This window comes from Rhamphochromis longiceps, linkage group LG6, assembly GCF_057381845.1.
Source record: "Rhamphochromis longiceps isolate RC_006_pf linkage group LG6, R_longiceps_female_GT1.1, whole genome shotgun sequence".
Lineage (NCBI taxonomy): Eukaryota > Metazoa > Chordata > Actinopteri > Cichliformes > Cichlidae > Rhamphochromis > Rhamphochromis longiceps.
The window spans coordinates 37,356-64,197 of NC_140562.1; the positions used below are offsets into that span (position 1 = coordinate 37,356).

The following is a 26,842-nucleotide window of genomic DNA, read 5'->3' on the forward strand; positions in this document are numbered from 1 at the left end:
ATGAAAACGCGATTACGCGTTACGTCCACGCCGGCTGGACCAATGAAACATCCCCGTGGCTGGTTGCTAAGAGACGCTTTGTGTCCATGTTCCCGAGGCTGCAGGGAGGATAATCCAACGCATATGGACCGATAAACAGAGAAACATAGCTCGATTAGCTTCAAGAGAGTTTTACCTGACAGAGACCGGAAGTCATCCCATGTAATGGTCAAGTTAAGGGCGAGATGTCTGCTGGTCGGTAAGGTTTTCACCACCTGATATGTAAGCAACGGGGGCTAAAGCTAGCCTTTTACTACAGAAACATCCCCAGCCACAGGCTGTGTCCTTCTTATGTTTCAGATTCAACCTACTTGTTATAGGACTGACGAAAAATACAAGCCTGATACTATTCTAAATGTGAAAGATGACGTTTGTTGGGTCTATTTTATCATGTAGCTACAGTCATTTAGCTTACACAAACCAATCACTGATGATGATGTTTCAACTTAAAGAAATGATGGTGAACCAGACACTAAACTCTAAAACTCCCTGATAATGAGGGGGGTTAATTATGAATTCTGTCGAGAACCAACTCCTTACACACAAATTAAACTATTAATTATTAATTCACAAAAACGACACCGTAAACACAACCACAGGACATTATATTTGTATTCTTCCGTGTGTGTGTGTCTGTAGGAGATGCTGCAGTGGGCAAAAGTGCTCTTTCTCATATGTTCTACAGCGATGGCACTCTCTTCCAGAAGAATTACAGCATGGTGAGAGCATTAACACACAGTCACTGAAAGGCTCATGGTTTGATCCCACAAGTGAAGTGAGTCTTCATACTTTAGATCAGATGTGTCCAACATAAGGCCATCCTTTCATAAGTTTTACAGCTTTTCCTATTAATGCAAAACAAAAGGAATTGACTAGGAGATAAACAACTGAATGATAGAAAAGTGCCTGTTTTTTTCCACACCATCTATAGAAATATGTAACAAAATCAACATTTACTGTGAATTAACAAAAAATGTGTTTTGTAAATACAGGACAGTTTGGTGAGCTACCACAGCTCTCTATGTGATCATTTGTAGTTAAACATCTTTACAATGACAGAAAGTTTTGCTCGTTAGGCGTAAGATCAACGTGTGGTGTGTGTGGCCAACGGTATAAAATGAGTTTGACATCATTGCTTTAGACTAATCTGTAAGGGTTAGGACAGTCTTTTGTTTGGCTCATTGGTCATTTCATTCAGTTTATACAGTGGGGGTATCCGTATTCTCCTGAACGATAGATGTTGCCACTCAGACAAAATTTCCATATTGTCACTGGTACAGGAGAAGTCAAAACCAGAAGCATAGAAGTTATAAAAGCATATTCTTTTTTTCCTCATTTTTTTTTTTTATTTCTCTGCATAATCTGCGGATCTCCGAGCTCATGTACTGATATATCATTAAAATGGCAGAAAAAAACGGCACTCATATCTTCAACCTGCATTGGTTGGATTGCCTGCAGTGCCTCAGGTTCCAAAAATCAAAAGGTACTTGGCCGGCCGGAGCAACACTCAGGTGGTATTGTAGGCAAGTGGATGTGATGTCGGTTTGACATCATTTTTGTCACCTGGCAAATGGCGAGCTTTATTGTTGTTACCATGGTAGCAATCAGTGATACCGGTCTGGACCAGTGGCAATCAACACTTGGCGCTTTACACGTGTATAGACATGTGTATATGAAGTTTGGTTTATCTTTAGATAGTTTATATTAGGGGTGTCAACATAAGACTTCAGGGGCCAAAATCAGCTTGGAAAAGATTCCAAACTGGCCCACTAGAGGGCTTTGAAAAATTTAAAATAAGGAATAAATTTAATACGTTTTACAGCTTTTCCTGCTGGTAAAGACCTCCCCCGTGGCCATTCATACTACACCTATACCATTTAATTACTTACTTATAACCAATTAATTACTATAAGTGAATAAGTAATAGATAAATGTCAAAGGAGCTTGCAAAGAAAAGCATCTGGACTTCTTTAAGTTGCTTGAAGACGTTTCACCTCTCATCCGAGAAGCTTCTTCAGTTCTAAGGTCAAATGGTGGAGAGTCCCAGATGTGAGTGGGCGTTAACGCCCACTCACATCCTGGGCCATCTGACCTCAGGAATTCGCATGATAAGGTGGGGCCAGGTTTCACAATGAACACACCCGAAACTCTGGCTGATTGGGACCCACGCCCAGTTTCCCACCTTGGCTCAGGCGATTAGAGGATCATCAGGGGGTCCTTTGTCCCTCTGTGGGGGGTTACTCCCACTAGGTTTATATCTGGGACTCTCCACCATTTGACCTTAGAACTGAAGAAGCTTCTCGGATGAGAGGTGAAACGTCTTCAAGCAACTTAAAGAAGTCCAGACGCTTTTCTTTGCAAGCTCCTTTGACTACGATGACCTGGATGACTGAGAACCTTCACAGACATAATAGATAAATGGTTAATTTACAGAAAAGTTTCAGTTTTTCACTATTGACTGTTGACTTTGTTTTTGGTTTTTTTGGTCTTTATCTCATAGAAAAACTGAGACATAATGTTGAAATTGCTCTTCTTTTTTTAATATTAAGATTTCTCCGGGCTTAAATGTGTAGTTAGAATTCTTTACACAGACAGAAAGGATTTTTTCTGGTTTGGCTCACTGAAGATCATAATTAGTTGAATGTGGCCATGTAAAATGAGTTTGGCATCCCTGGTTCATATAGAGGAGCTGCTATACTTTGTGTATTTAAGTATACACTTGGTCCGATTCACTACTTTTGTTGTGTAAGGATGAATGTGAGGCTCGGAGCGCATGTCAGCACGCCTTTCAGTTTTTGCACCAATGTACCAGCTATGGATATGTCCTTCACGTGGACTTCAAGCAGGCTAGAACAAAGTATAATAGAATGACTACTTGTCTGTGACATCTGCAGCAGTCCACATCTGAGAAACTGCCCCCTGGTGTAGCACTGTCACATAACACAGAGAAAGCGAGCCCAATGCCAGAGATACTGCAGTGTATGTGGGGTAGGCAGCATAACATGTCTTATAACAGTAAGTAGGGATGTGTTGTACTCCATTCACACAATCAGCAGAGGAATGGAGCTGTAAAACAAGTTGTTCAGGGATTTACAGATCGGGGTGTACTCCGTGACTAGCCACAGGCTTATGTTTTTGTATTCAGGCTGGGTAAGTGAGGTGAATTGGGTTTGAAGGAGCAGCTCATGAAGTGCAATGCTGGCTCACTGCCAGCACAGAATAGATAGTAGTTTGTAGGGAATAGCGTTATCTGTGTGCTGTGAAGTGCTCAGAAATCCAGGCGTTCAGTCCTGCCTGACACTGCAGCAGCTAATCAGCATGTAATTGGCAAAATGTGCTTCTTTAGTAGGCACACTTGTTCTGATAACTAGTATTAACCTTCCTGAGACCCATTAAGGTCTTAGAACTCTACATGTATTTATAGATATAGAATCAGAATCAGAATCAGAATACTTTATTCATCCCGAGGGAAATTAGGGGTTACAGCAGGCAGCACGCTAATGGCGCATGCGCACTCACAAAGGAACCTTCTGACCAACTTTACACAAACATCACATTGGGGAGACATGTCAGAAGGTAGGCTGATAGGAAAAAAACAACGAAAATACACTACATGAGGTAAGAGGAGGAGAAAAAAAAACTCCACTCAGACTGAGCTCCTAGTGGGAGAACAGTTTGATAAAAGAAAAAACACCTCAGCACAAAAGCACATGACTATCAATACACCATAGAAACACGAGACAAGCAACAGGGGCGGGTAACGGGTAAGAGAGAGCCGGCGTAGACAGCGCATCCGGTCCTGCAGCATCTGTGCTGGTCCAGTTGACTGCTATCATCCCCGGTAGGGCACAAGCATCGAAGGCGTTGGAAAGGGAGGGGGATGAGTGAGTGCTTATCAGTGTAAGTGTGTGTGTGTGCGTGTCCATAGTTTAGCTGAGACAGTGTCCTTCGGCCTATCAGGCTAAGTAAACAGTCCTCCAGCCAATCCAGGTGTCCTTCATGGGGCGGGAAGAATAGTCATCACACAGTCGTTATCAGGGAGTTAGGCATAGCAGTTAAGCAGTGAGTAACCGTGCACAGTTAATCACATGTAGTCGTTTACTTCAGATTTGCTCAATCAGTCAAGAACTGTAGAATTTTCAAATTAATGAAACAGTAAGATGTAATTATACATCAATAGCAAATCAACATGTCTAATATTAGTCATAGAGGACTATGTTTATATTGCATGTAGTTTCTTTAGTGGAACTTCTTGCAGGCTTTTCAAGGACCTGCAGAGGTCTTTACTACAGGACTCACTGAAGTGCACAACAGCATAATGTAGCAATTAATGCTGACGCAGAGAAGGACTAATCTGCATTATTTATGCTAATCTACACGAGAAAAGGAACCATGTCATTAACCTGACTCTGTGATATATGGCGGCATGGCTGTTCAGCGATTCCCTCAGTTTTCTAAAGGGCTAGGGCACTGCAAAAGTAAGAAAGTGTAGGTGCGGTACATGCATTAACTCGTGAGTATGGATATATATTCATGCAGGTTTCTCAACACACAGCCACTCACATTTAGTGAGTTTACCATAAAGTCGTGCAATGGTTATGGTACAGAACAGGTTGGTGTATGAATTACTGGACAAAGGCCAAGTGTGCGTGCATGCATGCGCCTGTGTGGTTGCTCAGATCCTGCTGTGTCAGCAGTTTTGGGGCTTCTGAGGTGACAGGAACGTCGATAATTAATACAGCAGGATTCTGGAAAGCCACCAGAACAGGTACTTAACTAGCAAACACACACACACCAGCATACACACAAAACAACAACAGGGATGAGTTTCTTCATACTGCATAGGCTTAATACAGTAGGCACTTGTTTGCGATGCTGTGTGTGTCTCTTCACCGTGAACTAGCGGGTCATTGACAAAGTAGAAAGAGGCTGCAATTGGGAGGCCTTTACAGTTTGTAATGGCCTAGCATGCACGATTGCTGAATGCCAGGTCAAACTATTAGACATCTTCTTAACTAATGCAGCTAATATGAGTAGATCTAAAGAAATGATACAGGTGGAGCTGTGTGAAAATCTTCAAATACATAGCAAACAGGAAAATAAGAAGAGAAGCAGTGATTCAACTTTGAAAGTAAGTGGAGAGAAATTCAGGTCTGCATTTGTGCCAGTAAATCAAGGCTCTGTGTCCAGTTGACACCACTTTATTAGCTGAATACTCTGAAAGAAATGCTCATGGGGAATTGCTGGTCACAGTCTTTGCTGTTGCCATGCAACTGTTAAAACACCTATTTGTAGCCAACCGCTTGCCTGATATTAGTTGAAATATTTTTAACTTCTTAACTCACTTGGTGTAAAGTGCTTCATGTAAAAGGAACTTGACTTTTGAAAAAAAAATTGAAGCTCTTAAACCACGAATTATTCATCCAGAAGTTACTTTGTATTTTCAAGAGGGTAGTAACAGTGAAATGTACAAATTTGGCTTCAATTCCAACATTTGCACAAGAAGTATGAATATTTACATCTACCGAGCTTCGCCCAAGAGGAAGAACCCTTACTCAGGACTGTTGAACACGTTAATGTTCCCTCTCGTTCTGACTCCATAGACCTTTCTTTGCTTCTCGTTACTTTGAACAGTGTTTTGAGTTGGGTTGTTTAACAGGACTCTTTGCACTCCTGTAAAAAATTAAGTACGCCCATTGATTCAGTAGCTTGTTGAACCACTTCTAGCAGCACTAACTTGAAGTAATCATTCTCTGTATGACTTTATCAGTTTCCTGCATCATTGTAGTTCAATAAGGAGAGATCATTAGAAGGAACTGAACATGATTTGTCGATGTAAAGAATTCAATTTGAGGCATTTGGCGGCTACACTCCGATGACCCATCACAGCAGAAGAACATCCCAGTGGTGATAGGGATTAGGACAAGATCCCCTGGAGTCTAGACTCTGGTGGTGGAGATGAAGATGGAGGCTTGAATAGGGCCTGAGTGACTAAGGAGAGGCGGTGATGAGGAGGAGGTGGAGTAGATGAAGGCGTCTGCAAAGGAGAATGACAGATACGCAGTGAGATTTAAAGTATGTGGAGTGAAGGCTGATTGGCCTAAAGAAGGCCGGCAGAAAGATGATTGGACTAGACCAGTGATGTCACAATCAGCTTGACAGTGTGGGAAAGTGGAGGTGATGTAAAGCTTAGATTAGCCGCCAATACCTGACAAGCATACAGATGTGTGACTACAGATCTCCCTTATTGAACTTACGTATGCTTCAAAATAATTTTTCCTTTACGAGTTTGCTTTAGTTTATTGAGATTTGTGACCACTTGTTTTCTTACTTTGACCACAGTATTTCAAATGGGTTGAGATCTGGGCTTGGACTGGGCCATTGTGCAACCCCTTGATTCTTTATTTTTTCTGTCGTTCTGCTCTAGATTTCCTAGATTTGTCCTGATCTGAATACATCTCAATACTTTGCCAGGTGCCCAGATGCAAAACAAGTCCAAATCATCACTCCTCTACTGCCATGCTTGACAGAGGGTATGAGTTGTGTTTCATTTTTGTTCGATGTTTGTACATTATGGCCAGTCATCTCCACTTTGGTCTCTACTGTCCAAAGGATATTGTTCAAGACAACTTGTGGTTCGTGGAGATGCAACTTTGCAAACCTAAGCTGTATTGCCATGTTGTTTTTAGAGAAAAGAGGGTTTCTCCTGGCAGTCCTTGCAAACAAGCCGTACTTGTTCAGTTTTTATTCTGTCATGAACTTTAGCCTTTAGCATGCTAGCTGAGGCCGGTATAATCTAAGATGTAACTCTTGGGTTTTTTCGCGGTTTCTTTGAGGTCTGCACGATCTGACCTTTGGATGAATGGAGTGAATTTGCTGGGGTGCACATTCCTGGAGCTGATTAGCGTGTTTTTACAGGGATAGGATATTTTAAAAACTATAAATGGACAACAAAGTATTTACAAGGTCTTTTACTTCTACTTATTTTATTCCAGATTCTTCCAATAGCTAGGTTTGCTGCAAAACCTAGAGCAATATAAATTAGTGTCATTTTTAAAAATGTTAACTGATATCATGATTGTAAATCACTGATCCCTGGGGTACTCCATAGGTGACCTTTCTAATCTAATACCAGTAACTGTGTCCCACAGCTTTCAATTTAAGATTTAAATGCTGATGGAAACAGGACACAATATGTGTTTCTATATGGGGCTTAACCGGTGCTGTGAGGGGTTAATCCTTCTGCAGACGCCCAAGTCATCCCTCATGTTCTTCAACTTTTGATTTTGAAGGGTAGCCGAGGCTGTCAGCCATTCCGCTCACGTCCTCCTTTGAAAATGTCAGACAGCCTGTTAGCAATATTCCAAGCTTATTTGCTACTAATAGGCTCTCATTGACATTCCAGCAAGAAGCTTCCTATGCATCACACCAGCTCATTAGACTGCTCTGAAGTGGGACTGCAGCATGGTCTGTGTGTGTACTGCTGGATGCTTGTTATGAATTCTGCGTGTGTATGAATTGAGTAAATGTTGGTCGGAGGTGTGTGTGTGTGTGTGTGTATTTCACAGAGGCAGTGAGTGTCCACGGTGCGTTTGTGTGTGCGTGTGTGTTTGCAGGATTTTAGTCTCTTGCATTTGACATGCTTCGTTAAGTGTGAGCTCAGGAGATCAGATCAATTTAGAGTTAGATGCTGATGTGAAGAAACCTCAACTCACTTCTTCAAGGTCATCACTGATCTCATACCAGTGAATAGTTGGAGGGGGAAAGGCAGCCTGCAACTATCTGGTCCATTTAGGATTTCTTTAGATCTCGTAGCCTGTAAAGAAGGTGACTTCGTGATATCGTCCTTCCTCTCTACTGCCTGCACTTTATCTCCTTTAACAGCTACCTCTGTTTGCTCTGTACTAAAAGATCCCAACTACCTTCAGCAGTTTGTTTAACATTAAGACAGTTTGACCAAAGTTCAAATAGCTGATGTTTCCTGTAGTTTGGGGCAGATTCAAAAAACAGCTGCCTCCACCTTGCAAAGGAGGACGAAGGTTTGCAGCCACTACAGCTCTTTTTGTGTCATTCTTATTGTTTCGAAATATTTTTGCAGCTGCTTTTGTGTGACGAACATTCAACATTCATTTTAGTAAACAGCTATACCAGCTATTTGTTTTGACAAAAGAGAAAAACTCACACTGACTGTTTCTGTGTTTCTTTCACATAAACAGTCAGTTTTTTTCTCTTTCACAGTAGATATAACTCTAAAAAAGAAAAATTTACAGTTATACCTATTCTTTTTTTTTTTTTAATGGCCTCTGTTGACTCCCGTTTTGAGTTAATGGCCAAGTTGTTTTTGCTTTGGTTTACTGTCATGTCAGTTTCGGTTGCTGTTGCAGCTGTTTTTAGTGAAATTGTTCTAAAAGTCCTTTGTAAAATACTTGCTTACCTCTAAATAACAGCACAAAGTAGGGAGCAAGAACTTAGAACATAGTGGACCATCAGAAGCTAAATAGTCAGATAAGAAAAAAGGAAACTGAACATGACACATATGTACATCAGTTCAGTATGGCTACAAACAAATGCTACCATAACATTAGGTGATTTAAAGGCTTAAAATACTTTAAATTCAATTAAATATAGCGCCAAATCAGAACAACAGTCAACATGTATTGACATTTGCCATACATCAGACTAGACAGTGGTAACTCCCCGACAACAAACTTCTCTTCTCTTCTCTTCTCTTCTCTTCTCTTCTCTTCTCTTCTCTTCTCTTCTCTTCTCTTCTCTTCTCTTCTCTTCAGCTGTTGCAGATTGTAAATGCATTTTGACAGGCACGCCCATAATGTGACAGAAAGAGTGATTGTTTATGACAAAGGCATGCCAGATCCATCATGAAGAGGTTTATTTTAGCTTTACGTCACATAACTAATTTAACATTTGTAGCCTTGTTTGTTTGGCAGACAACAGGCGTGGAGCTGCTGATGAAGTGTATCAACATCCCAGCGACCAATGACAGCGTGGTGAGTCCAACCATGTGCCTAGAATCCATTGCAGGACTCTAGGTGGAGGCTACATTTTGTTGAATGAAGCAACAGATATTAGCCACCCAACCACAGCTTAAAGTTCATCTCTCAGCCATGGTTGTAAAAGGCTGATGGAGTATTGTCGTCACCCCGCCAAGTGGGCTGCATGGACACTTAAGTTTGTGAATGCAGTAACTAGAGAACAAGGCCATGTAGGATTTTGAAATTGATAGTTGTGTCGACTAGGAGGCTGAGGGGAAGCACTGGCAGCCGCCAGTCTGTTTTTAAAATGCTGACAGTTGGAATCCATCACTCAGTGTGGAAGAAGCTTTCCCAGACATATAATATTGTTATTTCTTCATCTGAATTCAGTATGCTATTTGGCAGTATTGTAGGTCTAAGATTAATGTCCTTATAAAAGATAATGTGAAGTAATTTGATTAACTTCCCGTGAATAACACTCGTCCGTCTCCCCCTTTCTCTGCTTTTCCCCACCAGGAGCTCTACATCATAGACTCTGCAGGGAAGGAGACATTAGTGGATTCCTGTGAGAAGATGGTGAGACTCGTTCCCTGGATTTTTTTTAATCTGCATGATACTAGATAAATTCATCATCTAGAGCTTCACCTCCTGTCATAGTAAAGTATTATTTGATTTGCTACACGAGTAGAGAAAAGTAAGCTGATGTGGGACCAATCATATGTCTGTCCCACTTCCCTCATTCCTTGTATATAAAAACCAACATTTCCCACCTCATCACCACTCGTTCCTTTCTGTAGTGGGGGGAACCTTCGCTGCTGTGCCTGGTTTTCGACCTGACTAGTGAGCAGTCTTTTGCTAACTGCAGCCGTTGGCTGGAACGAGTCCGTGCTCATTGCCAGGGTCTCCATGTTCCAGGTAACACCTCACAGAACATGAAATACTGGGAAACGGAAAATAAAAGGGAGGGAAATTAATCAAGACCACTGTGGTCAGAAGAAGACTGATATTACCAGCTGCGGTAATTTTAATATGGTTAAATGGTAAATGGCCTGTATTTATATAGCGCTTTACATATCCAGTCATCCACACATTCACACACTGGTGATGGCAGCTACATTGTAGCCACAGCCACCCTGGGGCGCACTGACAGAGGCGAGGCTGCCAGACACTGGCGCCACCGGGCCCTCTGACCACCACCAGTAGGCAACGGGTGAAGTGTCTTGCCCGAGGACACAACGACCGAGACTGTCCGAGCCGGGGCTCGAACCGGCAACCTTCCGATTACAAGGCGAACTCCCAACTCTTGAGCCACGATCGCCCCACAATTGTTAAAGATAAAATGAGTATGTCAAATTGAGGTGGCTTACAGATGTGCAGCAACAGGAAGGCTAAAGCTGCATAAACAGCATGTGTTACATAAGATAGCCAGTTGTATGTGTAGAAGGGTATCAGCTGAGCCAACTTACACATGTAACCCACTTTGCAACCCACCATCTCCCTGAAAAAAAATACATTTGAGTACAAATCTGTGAGAAAAAAGTTTCAAAACATTAACTCACAAACCACAAGACTTATGTAACAAAATCTTTTAGACAGATGAAACCAAAGGGGATGTGTTTGCTCATAGTGCACAGTGTTTGGAGAAAAATGGAACTCTGAATTTGTTGAATAACTTATTGCTCTTTTTACTATTGGTGTACTTAGCTTTTCAGATATTGTTTCTGGATTTTGTTTGAATAAATAAGGAATAATGACAGTGTAATATGTCAGCAGTTGCCATTGATGTGAATTTATTTCAATAATTAACGAATTGGTAAGAATCAGATAAATTGTTCCGTTACTTTAACTTGTTAATAGTTAAATAAAGACCCACAATCTTTACAAACATCTCAAATGCATCACTTAGTCTGATGCCATAAAAGAAGAATTTTTGAATTTTTGGAACTTTTTGAATTTCCTGAGTATGTGGACCCAATGTCAGCCCAGATTAGACGATAGCGCAGATGATACCCATCTACCCTGTTAGTGTCATGTAAGGTGAGCTATTTGTGCAGCTTTAGCATTCCTGTTGCTGCACCCCTTTGTTGCCACTTTGCAACCCACCAAAAAAAAGACACGTTTAACTACAAATCTTTAAAAACAAGTTTCCAAGCATTAACTGAACAAACAACAACACTTCTGGAATAAGTCTTGAATCTGTGTTTACTGTATGTGCATCTCTAAGTGCATCTTTCTGTTTGCATGTGTTCCAGGTGTCCTGGTGGGCAACAAGTCAGATCTGTCTGCTAGAAGAGAGGTACAGGCATCTGTGGCCAAGGAATGGGCCCAGAGTCAGGGACTGGAGTACCACGAGACCTCAGCTGTGAGTGAGCACATCGACACAGCGTTCACGGCAGACTTTAACAGTTCCCACATCTGAAGGATGAACTATGCAGGAAAATATCCCATTCTTTATATCTTTTTATAATACAGTGACTACTGTCTGTTCATGTTTGTCTTTTACAGAAAGAGATGGAGAACTGTGATGCTCCTCTCCTCTGTTTAGCTCGGGCCTTCCATTCTCTGTACCAAGAGCACCGTGAGACCATCCAAAACCTTAATCCAGCCTAGACCACCGCCACCCTACCCCACTTACCACACACCTTGATTTTTCACCATTAGGAGAATACAAAGTATCTCTTCTGAGAGAATTTCATCGACTGAGGGCCTTTGAAACTTACAAATTCAGATAATACACAGCAAAACACTGTTTTCTACCACACATGCAAAGGGATAGCTTGTTCAGACAGATATTTTACTATGACCACAAATAAAGTTGTTTTTCTCTGATAATAAGTGATTAGCCGTGTTCTCTCTTATCCGTGTGTTTCCTCTGTGCTCAGATAGTGGAGGTTTTCTTTCACATCGATGGTTGGGTGATTACCAAAACCACAATAGCACTTCAGCTCATTGTGGGGGTGGGGGTGTCTGTACCTCCTTTTTTCTTCTTACAACTCCTCTTCTGTCGCAGTGGTTGTTCCTGATTTTAGGCAACGCAAATGTTTGATCTCCTCTTCTTATTTTCTGCCTCTTCCACTCGCCCTCCTTATCTTTTCTTTTTTTATTTCCTGGCGTCAGCTTTGCCTCACTTGGCTGTTTTTTGGGGGGGTTTTGCATTCACTGAATGCTATTTTCTGTTTCTTCTCTTTTCTGTTCAGTTTCTTTCTCCCGCTGTTCATCTACTGCTTTCTCCCTTGCTGTGTTAACTCCCTGGCTGCAGCCCTCGCACATCATTTCAGTCATGTCCCCTGTGCGGCGCTAACAACCAGTAATCACCGTTCTAATTAGCGCTCTCCCATTCAAACCAGGTCAAAGCCATGTCCTTGTTCTTTCTCTGCCTCTCAGACCAGCTGCTACCATTCAAATGAGGGCAGACTGGTTTGAGGCAGACACAATAGTTTTTATCTCATTATGCACCACATATAATAACTGCAGCATTTTCTCATGACGACTCTGTCGTGTTTTGGAGTCCAAACTCAGTCGCAGAATTTGTTTTTTGTGTGGTCTTTAGAAAATCGCAGCTGTGTTTATTCCCCAAACATGTGCAGTAACTGGATAACACCTAAAGGAACTAATCTGGAAACTTTATCCCCTGCAAAATGGTTTGTAGTGAAGTTCTTACCAGAATCTGCATTAAACAACTTATAATTGTTATTGCAGCTTTTGTACTCATTGAGTGGGTGATTATAATTATAGCAATTAGGCTCTCTATCCTTCTCATTCTTTCTCTCCTTGTTGTTTTGTGTAGGTAATTGGTATGTGTGTTTGTGAGGGTGTCTGCATGTGTTCTTTCTCTTTGTGCCCAACAATGTGCGCTTGCATCTCCGTAAATGTATTGTGGCACTGGCAACTGCAGTTGGCTCTTCAATGTGGAACCTGTAATGTAAGTACTTGCGTGTGATGGATCTTTGGAAGTGTGAACTCATAAACCTGGAAGGCTTGGGCTTGGTGGAGCCTTTTTGAAGCGTAATTACGTAACTGTCTTCTGTTCTTCATCTACAGAAGCTTCAAGGACAACCTGGCTTATTGTTGATACAGAAAATTGCTGTGTTCCCTTTATATTCAGGGGAGGGTAGACATACTGTAGAAGTAGGAGGTCTAAAAAAAGTCTCTGTGGAAGGTAGGTCATAGCTGCAGTAGCGGGTGTGTTCATCTTTGGACTTAGTTCTGACTGCCAAAAACTGCATTTGTCAGATGGCCACTTGAGGTTTGATCCAAAAAGATTGACATAGCTTTACGGTCTGAAAATGAAAGCCTCAAACCTGCATCGTTTTTGATGACTGCCAGGTGGGAGGGGGAGGGGGTCCTCTGTTTCAAAAAGAAGTTGTATTTATTTTCCTCATATGGCATCATATTGCTCAAGAACTGTCCATCATATTTGGATGTGATGCAACCACCGGTTGCTAGGGAAAATTTGCATTGCCTGACTGGTTGGCAGTGGTTTCTGGAGGTTGCAGAGAAGGTGCTGCACCAAAAGCTTCACAGTGATTGCTGGAGTTTTTCATGTTTCATGCAAATATTATGCAAGTAGTAGCCCAGTGATAATGAAACTTGAAAAAGTGCAACAAAAACTACAAATGGCCCACAAAAAAAGTTGTCTGTTGTCTACAGCTCTGAGGCACAGCTTTTACTTTGAAGGCGGAATTTCACAAGGATTTCTTTATCAACTGGTTGAGAAATGCACATTTTTCTCTAGTGAAAGGTTGTTCCCAGGGGATCACTGATTGGTCTGTAGGCCTGTCTGGCTGAGACCAATATGACAGAAACCAGATTGCATGGATGTGATAAAACAAAGAACTAAAAGGCTACTTATTTTAAGTGAAAGAAAGATGTTTAGTGCAAAACTGACCTCTGAGGGCTTTTATGGAGCGCTGGCACTCTGAGCCAGGTGTTGAAAACAAGCCCCACCACCTCTCCAGTGGCTGCAGATGAGACCTGCCACACAAACAGGCCACAGGTGGAGCGTCACAAATCATTTTCCCCCGTCACTGTACCAGCTTCCAGCAGCCACTCACAAACGATTAGGGAATACTCCACTTTTCCTTCACGACAGGTGGTGGCCTGATGGTCACGGACAGGCGTGTGTGACAGGGGCCTTACTCACTTGAAAATACATTGTCATGCAATAAATGTCACATATTCAAAATGGCAGAGAAGCTCATGTCATGTGGTTATTGGTCAGATGTCTGCAAAACCTCAATCGAAGTCTGTGAAAATGGCCCTTGGCTCTCTTGCTCTATGACAACAATAAACATTTTCCTGATGAGCACAAGCCTACCTAATAATGAACAAGTTGCTGTTTCCTCGGGTCCCATATGAAAATACCAAGATGACGACTCTGAGAGCACTGGAGGATTCACAAAGGGACTAACCAAGGGACATCATTGGATTCATTTTTTATGTATGGTCTATGGTCAGTTCCCATAGAGTCCGATGTTTAAATTAGTCTTGGGCTGAGGTGAATTTTTATATAAATATATCTGTATTTTAAACTTCATTTGTGCATGAAGAAAACTTTAACTCATAAAATTTCCATAACGACACTTCCTGTCTGTATGAGGACACTCGGGGGAAAAAAATTCCCTAAACAGCCCTTTGAAGTTGTCAAGAGGACATTCCAAATTTTCAAACTATGGTTTTGAGCTACAATTTATTCACACAAACATAAACACGCACACACACCAAGATACAGTATAACACAAGCTCTTGACTATCCTAGAAAACCATTATTATTACTTAAACAGTATCCCTCCTGTCCTCTATTCAATTTAAATGGGGCATCATGCCTCGGGAATATCACTTAATAATATCATAAGACGGAGTGTGGGCTGGTTCTTATTGCTTCGGGAGACACTTCTTCATTTCCACAGATATTGAAACAGGGTTTTAGAGATCACGGCAAATGTCGAGCTCTTTGCTTTCGTGCTTCTCTAGCATGCTCAATCATCTTTCCTTACTAAACACAATCATTTCCTCTCAATGATTAGTATTCATAACAGGTTTGCTCGGCCTGTAATACAACACAGCAGGACAGATGCTTTTCACCTTCCAAGTATAAGTGAGGTAAATGTGGCACTAACACTCGTTCAAAGCAGACATGTTTGCAGCAGGTAATAGTGGTCGGCTTTATGATGTTTATAGCTGTTGACTCTTCAGGGGGTCCTCAAATTTTGTGTCACTATAACATTAATGCAATTTCTTTATGGCTTTAATTATTACTGGTGTAAAACACAATCATTTCTGTGTCTGGAGTTTGTTTGGCAATAGTTTTACATTAACCCTTCATAATTATAAACAGAGATGGGCAGTAACGCGTTACTATAATCTGATTACTTTTTTCGAATAACAAGTAAAGTAAGGGATTACTATTGCAAAAACGGTAATTAGATTACCGTTACTTTGCCGTAGGAACGCTGCGTTACTGCGTTACTAAAACCGTGATTTTTTTTGCGAGAATGTCTCACGACAGTGACGTAAGCGAGTGCGACGTTTGTGACAACAGCTGTGTGCGGATCAACAACGAATCATATATCGAGTGCGGGAGAGAGTATGAGCGTGCAGCGTTTAAAGCGTGGAAGTACTGACCTTACTTTGAGTTTGATTCCATAAAAAGTGACAAAAACATTAGTGTCCGTTGTGCGTGGGAAGAAAACTTCTTTTTAAAGCGAAAAAACCCCCTAAACTTCCAAGCAAGCACTGAGTGCGCTACAACGTAATGGGAAACTCAGAGAAACTCGCGGATTCTTCCACTGACCGCTGCGGAACACCTGCACCAGGGTAAACCTCCGCCTACACCACTCCTGCTTTACAGGTGAAAATAGAGCAACAGGACCGCTGAGTCTTTGATTTTATTTATTTTCTGCTGTGTTTTACTTGCATCTATTTGAAAGACTGAGTGTAAAAACAAAAAATATTTCATTTTATGTGCTGGAATGTGCAGAAAATAGGTTTAAATGTTAAACTAATTTCTTCAAGTCAGAGAACGGTGCATATAATTTAATTTTTGCTTGATGCATAAAGTTAAAAGATTAAAACTAATAAAACAAGTTTTAAAAAGGGACTTTTCCATTTGATTACATTTTGTATGATGGATTATGCAGAAAAAGTAGAATTGGGCTGAAAGATCTATCGCTTTATCACCTATTCAGGTTGTAAATCGTGTTTTTAAAAAGTAACTAAGTAACTATGTAATTAATTACTTTTGAAAATAAGTAATCAGTAAAGTAACGGGATTACTTTTTTGGGGAAGTAATCAGTAATTAGTTACTAATTACTTTTTTCAAGTAACTTGACCAACACTGATTATAAAGCACTTATGATTCTCTAATATAATGAAGTATTTAATACTGTAAGTAATTCTGGGTGTTTTTTTGCAGTACTTAGCAAGAGCATTGACTTTAATTGTGTCTCGTATGGGACATAAAATTGCAATGCTGCTGCTTTTCCAAGTCGGTGAATAGTGAATGGCAAAAACAGTTCACATTCCTAAAATCAATTATTATTTTTGATTTGATTAAACTTTATTTATATACAACCAAATCACAACAGCAGTTGCCACAAGGTGCCTTATATTGTAAGCTAAAGACCTCTGCAATAATACAAAGGAAACCCCAACAATGAGATCACCGCCTGTGAGCAGCAGTTGATGGTAGTGGGACAGAAAAACTCCCTTGTAACAGGGAGTTTTTCTCTTCTCTTTTAACGTTAGAATAAGGATTGGGTTAACCAAACAAACACATGTACATGTATTTTGCCACTCCCCCTAAATACAGAGTGGAGTAGGGAATAGCCTCTCTATGGGAGAAAAAAAAAACACCCTGTAGCCAAAGTCTGAAAACTGCTCATACAAACTTCATCAACTTTGGCACTAGAGTCCCCAGCAACAAATTTTCCAAATTGAAGAGGATTATATGAACGGTTATTGAGATAAGTGAACAAAGAGATTTCTGAAATTACTACTCACGTGTGGGCCCACAGTGGGTAGCTGTGGATGAACTGTGGGGCTATGTGGGCAGCACAAAAACCACACTTATTCCACACAGCGCTCAAGGGGGGGTGCCTACACAGCCCCCACAGCAGTTTTGTCCTTTTGGATCACACACTTCTAGAAAACAGCAGAACATGGGCCTTCTTATAGAAAACTCATGTGGGGCCCATGTTGGCCCATATGGGGTACATAGAAGTTCTGACCCTCTGGACCTCCAAATCTCACTTTGCCCACACTGGGCAGCACACCATGCTGGCACTCTGTTGATACGCAGACACATATGTCACCTGCCTAAACTGCCTTTGTGCAAGTTCCACTAGTAGTTTCTCCAAAACTACATTTTGTCACAGTAACACAAAACAGCTGATCAACAGAAATTTGTGGATGCTGAGAATCGTGGATGAGAAAGTGTATGAAAATAAGCAGAAATTCTTAAGTGCAAGCCTTGACTGATGAATTTCTGATTCAATTTCACAGACAGTTGTCATCAGGTTTAATGCAGTGTGTTGAACTTAAAGCAGAGCCTAAGCTGCTGCATTGAAAATCCCCACATGTGCAAAGGTTGAGTAAACACTTGAAGCACTAATTGCTATGTTTGGATACAACCTAATTGACACTTTGATTACCTTAAAATGCCACCATATGTTTATATTTGAGTCAATTATGCTTGCTGTGCTCTTTTACACTTAATAAAAACGCATCAGACATGTTTAATGGTTTGACAGCGACTTCATTAAAACCGATCCATGCTCTTGGCGTAGCACAACACAGCACATCATATCTGTGGAAGGTCTGAGTGTGCTCTGGGACCCGAGGACTTGATTTGAGCTACATTTCACTGCAGTGCTCCTCATCCAACACAGAGTTTTGTATTCATGACACAGCCTGAGCACAGGGCGGAGAGTTCCAACTCATATCTTACACCTACTCTGGCTGTTTTTCTGTTTCTGTCGCACTTTTCCTGCAGATCAGCTTTCTGCCTTTCTGGTGGCTTACTCTCTGAAAAATCTGTTTCCATTTGCTTAACACCTGTAGTTTTTAAAGTCGCTGCTGCTCTTTTACAATTTATATTCGTCTCATGCCACAGCAGAACAAGAAGATTGACGCCAGGCACAATTCTGTGCAGGTTTATAAAATTGACACACCAAATTATGCAATAATTATAAAAATATTCTAACTCACAATCTTATCATTTGATTTAATTTGAGGCGAACTGACCTCAACCTTGATTTCTCTTCTTTTTGCTTTTTTCGGTCTGTGTGTAGGCTTGAATCTAAGCATGGTTTGTTCTATAGCCTCTAACTGTCCATGACCTAAAAAGCTTACTAATTGCAGGTGAGGGAGGACACAGCAGCTGTTCCCCCAGATCTGCTTCCCTTACAATAATCAGCTACCGTGCCTCTGAGCTCATCTGCGTCACCACCAAATTTTTTTGGTTGTTTGTCTTTTATTTCATTATCTTCCATTTGAGGTGCCATTTGTTATAATAGCAGTCATTGCATTTGCATTCTTAGATAATTAAGGTAACCTCCGGGCAGTATTGTAAGAATTGTAATATTACATTTGAGATAACCATTAACATTCACAACTTCCCCCCATTTTGTTGTACAAAGCAGTCCAATAGATGTTTTGTAAATCCTTACCAGAGTTGCACAAATAGTAAAATGGCCAACAAATACTAGCTTAAAGTCCTCAGGCGAAAACAAAACAAAACAGTCATTGGTAGCAATGTGTGAAACTGGCAGTCGTCTCATATCACAATAAAATTGCGAGCTCCCAGCCAGTAAGAGTGCAATACTGTGGAAAAAAATTCAACCAACCCTCAAACCAAGTTATTTTGTTCTTGAAACAGACCTGAAAAATAACAAAGTTCTCAATTGAGCAAAGCGAATAAAGGTAGGTAGTAGTAGGTTCAAAGGTAAAGATTTAAGAGGCCTGACACAAGACCTCATTTGATCCATCTACTGTCCACTGAAGCCTCATCAGAAATGGTCTCAGTGGAAGGTTAACTGTCAAGGAGCCATTATCAATATCAGTGGGGCAACAGTGATTGTCTACAGCCATCTGTAAAACATGGCAAAGGCTCTGTCATGGTTTGGGGCTGCATTTCAGCCATTGGTGTTGAGGATCTCGTCAAGATGAATAGAATTATAAATGCAGAAATGTACTGTCAGATTTTGAGCCACCATGCAGTTCCATCTGGAAAGTATCTGACTGGCAGCAGCCTCATTTCTCCCCACAACATGATCAAAAACACACTGGCAGTGCTTTAAAGTTCTCTCTTTCTCTTATATTTAATATAACCACACTATGGGCGGGCAAGTGCCTGTTTTTACGTGTTTTCGTTAGCAACAATGACGGTAAAACCATCGCGTGGTTCCGCTGTACGCTTGTTTGTTTTCCACGTAAACCTTTCACAATAAAGCTCAAGATCCTGTTGAGACTTTTCAAAACAAACTGAATCACATGAGAGAGTATGCAGAGTTTACAGATGAGAAGCAAACAAAGAGCCGTCAGACTCAAACTATATGTATACACCTGCCCGCCTTCGTAAACAACTAAATGCTATGTTGCCCTATCATTTTTTGATTGGTCCACATGGTATATTTTTTCACCAATAGGAAAGGCTGGGGGAGTTGGGAGGGGGACTGAGTGCTTTCTAGTGTTTTTCCTTATAAAAACCGTTTCTTCCCGCAGTAAATATAAACAACGATAGTATTCAGGAAGAAAACCTGCATATATTATACTGAACATAAAGTTGTTTGCAAAACTTGTGCATAATTTTTACAAATGTACAACTTCTATTCGCATTTCAAGTTATGAAAACAATTCCTTAAACATGTTTGTGGCTTTTACAGTAAAAATGACAAGTATTTTCTACTCGGATTTTGAATTTTTTTTGTCTGAATTTAGATCTATTGTGCAAATATAGTATAAATGAAAAATTAACTCAAATTTCAGATATTTGAGGTTGTGCCAAAAAAAAAAAAAAAGAAGAAGATTTTTTTAAAGGTGAAATATAGAGGTAAAATCAAAAGTAGTCAAAAACGGCCAATTATACTCTGGACCCCAGAGGGTTACTAAATACATTTACATGTCTTGGTGACTGCAGCTGGAACCTTGGCAAAAAGTGTATGTGTGTGTGTGGAATGCTAGCTACCAGCATTCATAATATAATAGTTACAATAGCAACAGTAACCAGGGGGGTGGGGCTTAAATGACAGAACAAAGACAGGCTACCATGATGTCACATGCCAGGCCACCATGATGTCACATGCCAGGCCACCATGATGTCACATGCCAGGCCATAAAAATCTATAAATAGGGGTGCCTCGACACACAGTTGTAGAATTCCCTTGCAGGTGATTTTAAGCTAGCGATTGAATTGTGTTTTCAGATGAAAGCGCTTATAACCTTCTCCCAAAGTAGAGTACTCTTCCTCCACCCAAACCTAAAATGTATATTTCTAAATACAGGGAAGCAATTGTATTAGAAAATAAATATAAAAATGAACACAGGACCATGGTGCCAAGAACAGTTAAGGCCCCATCTCATCGCGAAATGTGCCCACAGAGGCCAGAAGGCGAAAAACCTGAACACACATTCAGGAAAAAACCAGAACACACAGGCATGAAGAAAGTCATGGCTCAACCTGCTTGTGTGGATACACGCAAAGGGGACAAGCAGCTCCTTGAGAAATCTGGACTTGTCCCCTTTTATTTACAGAAAAACGATTACGGAATCGTTCCAGGCTACCTGCGTAGAAGAAAGGCAGAGAAAGAAAAGGCTAAGCAGGACAATGATGCCTGGTTAACAAAACAACAGGAAACAGTTAAACCACTGGCCGAACAGGAGAAACAAAACATTCTCCAGGGCCTAAAGAGGAGGTTTAATGAGCTAAACTTTGAATATCAATCCCTCCCTTTTACTATCTCCCCTTCACAGCACAAAAAATACAATTACAAAATGTTTCTTGAAGAGGCAATGAGTCAAGTTGAAAAAGACATTGCCCTTTTTGAGGAACATAAATACATTTACGTAGGCAGGGAAGATGCATCTGACGAACAACAGTTACAGCGGACTCCACTGCCACCCATTAGACCGAAAAACACAAAGTTGACACCCGCTCCTCAAGTCACACAACCAACGAAAAAGGAAACTTTCTCGACCGACAACCTACCACCTTTTCGTAGGATGTGTGTTCCACCTATATCCAGAAGTGGAAAGCAACCGATTCCCACCCAATCAGTTATAATTCCACGACCTAGTCCTGTCCCTCTGCCACCTATTTGTAAAAAAGCTGAATCTACACCCCGACCACCTGTAAGACCTCCAATGAAACGAGGTGTAACACCCATCCTTCCACCCATTTCCACCAAAAAGCTGTAGTGCTGTACCGTTAGAGTAGTTTTTTAACTACCTTACCCCCAACCGGTCTTGACAGAAGCCGCACCATCTGAGCCTGGTTCTGTCGAAGGTTTCTTCTTTTTAAGAAAAAGGAGTTTTTCCTTCCCACCGTCGCCCAGTGCTTGCTCAGATGGGATCATTTGATTGTTGGGGTTTTCTTAAACATAAATTGGCCTATTGAAAAAATGTAGTGTTTCTTACTACATTTTATTTTCAATAGGCCAATTTATGTTCAAAAAAAAAAAAATTACAGCAGAAAAGAAAGCATGGGAGACATCTGATGCATTTCATTGCTTTTTAAAAAATAATTTAGAATTTATCTGGAACAAATAAAAGAAAGTAAAACTAATCTTTTGTGGATTCTTTTCTTCAATAAGTAGTAGAATAGGCAGTTCTTTATACATAAATCGTAGTGTTTTGTTAAAAAATAAAGTGGCACAGCGGCACTGTGGTAAAGGCCTGTGTTTTTACCATCAGCGTGACAGCACCGTGCCGCCTTTGCAGTTTTAAGGCCCAGGGAAACAAGCCTGCCAGCGCTCTGTAGCGGCTGTGACCGCTGCCGATAAGGAAAGGCTGCTCTTCATAGAGGACTCAAGCTCGGGGAAACCTTTTCTGGTCGACTCTGGCTCCCAGAAGAGCCTCTGGAACTCTTGTGTCGTCTTTACAATGGTATATTATTTAATCTCAAAAAAAACAAAATTAAAAAAAATTGGAGATTTCCCGTATCACATAACATGTGCAGGTACACTGGTACAGCACATGTGAGCGAAATTCTTATGTGTGTGCAACAGAGGTGTGCAAAATACAATAACATAAGAACAAGCAAAATATACGAATGGGTAAATCTGAGAATTATAAGAATAAATATATGTACAAATATAAGAGTGTATGTTAGGGCTGTTCGATATAACGATATATATCAAATGACGATATAAAAATGTCTATCGTTTCCTATTACGCTATCGTTTGTTTCGCGATGTCGTAAAATAAACTGTTTACAGCAGTATTTTTCATCGTTTTGACGGTCACCTTAGTGGCTATATTAATTTCTTAAAGTTCTCTCTTTCTCTTATATTTAATATAACCACACTATGGGCGGGCAAGTGCCTGTTTTTACGTGTTTTCGTTAGCAACAATGACGGTAAAACCATCGCGTGGTTCCGCTGTACGCTTGTTTGTTTTCCACGTAAACCTTTCACAATAAAGCTCAAGATCCTGTTGAGACTTTTCAAAACAAACTGAATCACATGAGAGAGTATGCAGAGTTTACAGATGAGAAGCAAACAAAGAGCCGTCAGACTCAAACTATATGTATACACCTGCCCGCCTTCGTAAACAACTAAATGCTATGTTGCCCTATCATTTTTTGATTGGTCCACATGGTATATTTTTTCACCAATAGGAAAGGCTGGGGGAGTTGGGAGGGGGACTGAGTGCTTTCTAGTGTTTTTCCTTATAAAAACCGTTTCTTCCCGCAGTAAATATAAACAACGATAGTATTCAGGAAGAAAACCTGCATATATTATACTGAACATAAAGTTGTTTGCAAAACTTGTGCATAATTTTTACAAATGTACAACTTCTATTCGCATTTCAAGTTATGAAAACAATTCCTTAAACATGTTTGTGGCTTTTACAGTAAAAATGACAAGTATTTTCTACTCGGATTTTGAATTTTTTTTGTCTGAATTTAGATCTATTGTGCAAATATAGTATAAATGAAAAATTAACTCAAATTTCAGATATTTGAGGTTGTGCCAAAAAAAAAAAAAAAGAAGAAGATTTTTTTAAAGGTGAAATATAGAGGTAAAATCAAAAGTAGTCAAAAACGGCCAATTATACTCTGGACCCCAGAGGGTTACTAAATACATTTACATGTCTTGGTGACTGCAGCTGGAACCTTGGCAAAAAGTGTATGTGTGTGTGTGGAATGCTAGCTACCAGCATTCATAATATAATAGTTACAATAGCAACAGTAACCAGGGGGGTGGGGCTTAAATGACAGAACAAAGACAGGCTACCATGATGTCACATGCCAGGCCACCATGATGTCACATGCCAGGCCACCATGATGTCACATGCCAGGCCATAAAAATCTATAAATAGGGGTGCCTCGACACACAGTTGTAGAATTCCCTTGCAGGTGATTTTAAGCTAGCGATTGAATTGTGTTTTCAGATGAAAGCGCTTATAACCTTCTCCCAAAGTAGAGTACTCTTCCTCCACCCAAACCTAAAATGTATATTTCTAAATACAGGGAAGCAATTGTATTAGAAAATAAATATAAAAATGAACACAGGACCATGGTGCCAAGAACAGTTAAGGCCCCATCTCATCGCGAAATGTGCCCACAGAGGCCAGAAGGCGAAAAACCTGAACACACATTCAGGAAAAAACCAGAACACACAGGCATGAAGAAAGTCATGGCTCAACCTGCTTGTGTGGATACACGCAAAGGGGACAAGCAGCTCCTTGAGAAATCTGGACTTGTCCCCTTTTATTTACAGAAAAACGATTACGGAATCGTTCCAGGCTACCTGCGTAGAAGAAAGGCAGAGAAAGAAAAGGCTAAGCAGGACAATGATGCCTGGTTAACAAAACAACAGGAAACAGTTAAACCACTGGCCGAACAGGAGAAACAAAACATTCTCCAGGGCCTAAAGAGGAGGTTTAATGAGCTAAACTTTGAATATCAATCCCTCCCTTTTACTATCTCCCCTTCACAGCACAAAAAATACAATTACAAAATGTTTCTTGAAGAGGCAATGAGTCAAGTTGAAAAAGACATTGCCCTTTTTGAGGAACATAAATACATTTACGTAGGCAGGGAAGATGCATCTGACGAACAACAGTTACAGCGGACTCCACTGCCACCCATTAGACCGAAAAACACAAAGTTGACACCCGCTCCTCAAGTCACACAACCAACGAAAAAGGAAACTTTCTCGACCGACAACCTACCACCTTTTCGTAGGATGTGTGTTCCACCTATATCCAGAAGTGGAAAGCAACCGATTCCCACCCAATCAGTTATAATTCCACGACCTAGTCCTGTCCCTCTGCCACCTATTTGTAAAAAAGCTGAATCTACACCCCGACCACCTGTAAGACCTCCAATGAAACGAGGTGTAACACCCATCCTTCCACCCATTTCCACCAAAAAGCTGTAGTGCTGTACCGTTAGAGTAGTTTTTTAACTACCTAACCCCCAACCGGTCTTGACAGAAGCCGCACCATCTGAGCCTGGTTCTGTCGAAGGTTTCTTCTTTTTAAGACAAAGGAGTTTTTCCTTCCCACCGTCGCCCAGTGCTTGCTCAGATGGGATCATTTGATTGTTGGGGTTTTCTTAAACATAAATTGGCCTATTGAAAAAATTTAGTGTTTCTTACTACATTTTATTTTCAATAGGCCAATTTATGTTCAAGGAAAAAAAAAATTACAGCAGAAAAGAAAGCATGGGAGACATCTGATGCATTTCATTGCTTTTTAAAAAATAATTTAGAATTAATCTGGAACAAATAAAAGAAAGTAAAACTAATCTTTTGTGGATTCTTTTCTTCAATAAGTAGTAGAATAGGCAGTTCTTTATACATAAAGCGTAGAGTTTTGTTAAAAAATAAAGTGGCACAGCGGCACTGTGGTAAAGGCCTGTGTTTTTACCATCAGCGTGACAGCACCGTGCCGCCTTTGCAGTTTTAAGGCCCAGGGAAACAAGCCTGCCAGCGCTCTGTAGCGGCTGTGACCGCTGCCGATAAGGAAAGGCTGCTCTTCATAGAGGACTCAAGCTCGGGGAAACCTTTTCTGGTCGACTCTGGCTCCCAGAAGAGCCTCTGGAACTCTTGTGTCGTCTTTACAATGGTATATTATTTAATCTCAAAAAAAATTAAAAAATTAAAAAAATTGGAGATTTCCCGTATCACATAACATGTGCAGGTACACTGGTACAACACATGTGAGTGAATTTCTTATGTGTGTGCAACAGAGGTGTGCAAAATACAATAAACCCCAGAGGGTTACTAAATACATTTACATGTCTTGGTGACTGCAGCTGGAACCTTGGCAAAAAGTGTATGTGTGTGTGTGGAATGCTAGCTACCAGCATTCATAATATAATAGTTACAATAGCAACAGTAACCAGGGGGGTGGGGCTTAAATGACAGAACAAAGACAGGCTACCATGATGTCACATGCCAGGCCACCATGATGTCACATGCCAGGCCATAAAAATCTATAAATAGGGGTGCCTCGACACACAGTTGTAGAATTCCCTTGCAGGTGATTTTAAGCTAGCGATTGAATTGTGTTTTCAGATGAAAGCGCTTATAACCTTCTCCCAAAGTAGAGTACTCTTCCTCCACCCAAACCTAAAATGTATATTTCTAAATACAGGGAAGCAATTGTATTAGAAAATAAATATAAAAATGAACACAGGACCATGGTGCCAAGAACAGTTAAGGCCCCATCTCATCGCGAAATGTGCCCACAGAGGCCAGAAGGCGAAAAACCTGAACACACATTCAGGAAAAAACCAGAACACACAGGCATGAAGAAAGTCATGGCTCAACCTGCTTGTGTGGATACACGCAAAGGGGACAAGCAGCTCCTTGAGAAATCTGGACTTGTCCCCTTTTATTTACAGAAAAACGATTACGGAATCGTTCCAGGCTACCTGCGTAGAAGAAAGGCAGAGAAAGAAAAGGCTAAGCAGGACAATGATGCCTGGTTAACAAAACAACAGGAAACAGTTAAACCACTGGCCGAACAGGAGAAACAAAACATTCTCCAGGGCCTAAAGAGGAGGTTTAATGAGCTAAACTTTGAATATCAATCCCTCCCTTTTACTATCTCCCCTTCACAGCACAAAAAATACAATTACAAAATGTTTCTTGAAGAGGCAATGAGTCAAGTTGAAAAAGACATTGCCCTTTTTGAGGAACATAAATACATTTACGTAGGCAGGGAAGATGCATCTGACGAACAACAGTTACAGCGGACTCCACTGCCACCCATTAGACCGAAAAACACAAAGTTGACACCCGCTCCTCAAGTCACACAACCAACGAAAAAGGAAACTTTCTCGACCGACAACCTACCACCTTTTCGTAGGATGTGTGTTCCACCTATATCCAGAAGTGGAAAGCAACCGATTCCCACCCAATCAGTTATAATTCCACGACCTAGTCCTGTCCCTCTGCCACCTATTTGTAAAAAAGCTGAATCTACACCCCGACCACCTGTAAGACCTCCAATGAAACGAGGTGTAACACCCATCCTTCCACCCATTTCCACCAAAAAGCTGTAGTGCTGTACCGTTAGAGTAGTTTTTTAACTACCTTACCCCCAACCGGTCTTGACAGAAGCCGCACCATCTGAGCCT

At 40.8% G+C, this 26,842-nt stretch overlaps 4 protein-coding genes across 4 annotated transcripts; all 4 read left to right on the top strand.

Moving 5' to 3' along the window:
• The first annotated feature begins 70 nt into the window (after positions 1-70).
• ift27 (intraflagellar transport 27 homolog (Chlamydomonas)) lies at positions 71-11,867 on the top strand. Its single transcript, XM_085408883.1, has 7 exons — positions 71-238; positions 679-758; positions 8,988-9,047; positions 9,549-9,608; positions 9,830-9,947; positions 11,285-11,394; positions 11,538-11,867. Exons 1-7 carry the CDS (start codon positions 205-207, stop codon positions 11,640-11,642), a joined length of 567 nt encoding a protein of 188 aa, XP_085265009.1. The 5' UTR covers positions 71-204; the 3' UTR covers positions 11,643-11,867.
• Positions 11,868-20,514: 8,647 nt separating this feature from the next.
• LOC146667008 (uncharacterized) lies at positions 20,515-21,447 on the top strand. The gene has a single exon (XM_085408875.1). The coding sequence runs from the start codon at positions 20,515-20,517 to the stop codon at positions 21,445-21,447; it is 933 nt and encodes a 310-aa protein (XP_085265001.1).
• A 2,255-nt stretch (positions 21,448-23,702) lies between these two features.
• LOC146667009 (uncharacterized) lies at positions 23,703-24,635 on the top strand. The gene has a single exon (XM_085408874.1). It carries the CDS (start codon positions 23,703-23,705, stop codon positions 24,633-24,635), a length of 933 nt encoding a protein of 310 aa, XP_085265000.1.
• A 1,199-nt stretch (positions 24,636-25,834) lies between these two features.
• Positions 25,835-26,767, top strand: LOC146667010 (uncharacterized). Its single transcript, XM_085408873.1, has one exon. It carries the CDS (start codon positions 25,835-25,837, stop codon positions 26,765-26,767), a length of 933 nt encoding a protein of 310 aa, XP_085264999.1.
• The last annotated feature ends 75 nt before the right edge of the window (positions 26,768-26,842 follow it).

Coding starts and splice junctions, on each gene's coding strand:
- ift27 (XM_085408883.1), top strand. CDS start 205: ATGGTCAAGTTAAGGGCGAGATGTCTGCTGGTCG. Junction 759..8,987: donor TCCAGAAGAATTACAGCATG/GTGAGAGCATTA, acceptor TTTGTTTGGCAG/ACAACAGGCGTGGAGCTGCT. Junction 9,609..9,829: donor TGGATTCCTGTGAGAAGATG/GTGAGACTCGTT, acceptor TCCTTTCTGTAG/TGGGGGGAACCTTCGCTGCT.
- LOC146667008 (XM_085408875.1), top strand. CDS start 20,515: ATGTATATTTCTAAATACAGGGAAGCAATTGTATTAGAAAATAAATAT.
- LOC146667009 (XM_085408874.1), top strand. CDS start 23,703: ATGTATATTTCTAAATACAGGGAAGCAATTGTATTAGAAAATAAATAT.
- LOC146667010 (XM_085408873.1), top strand. CDS start 25,835: ATGTATATTTCTAAATACAGGGAAGCAATTGTATTAGAAAATAAATAT.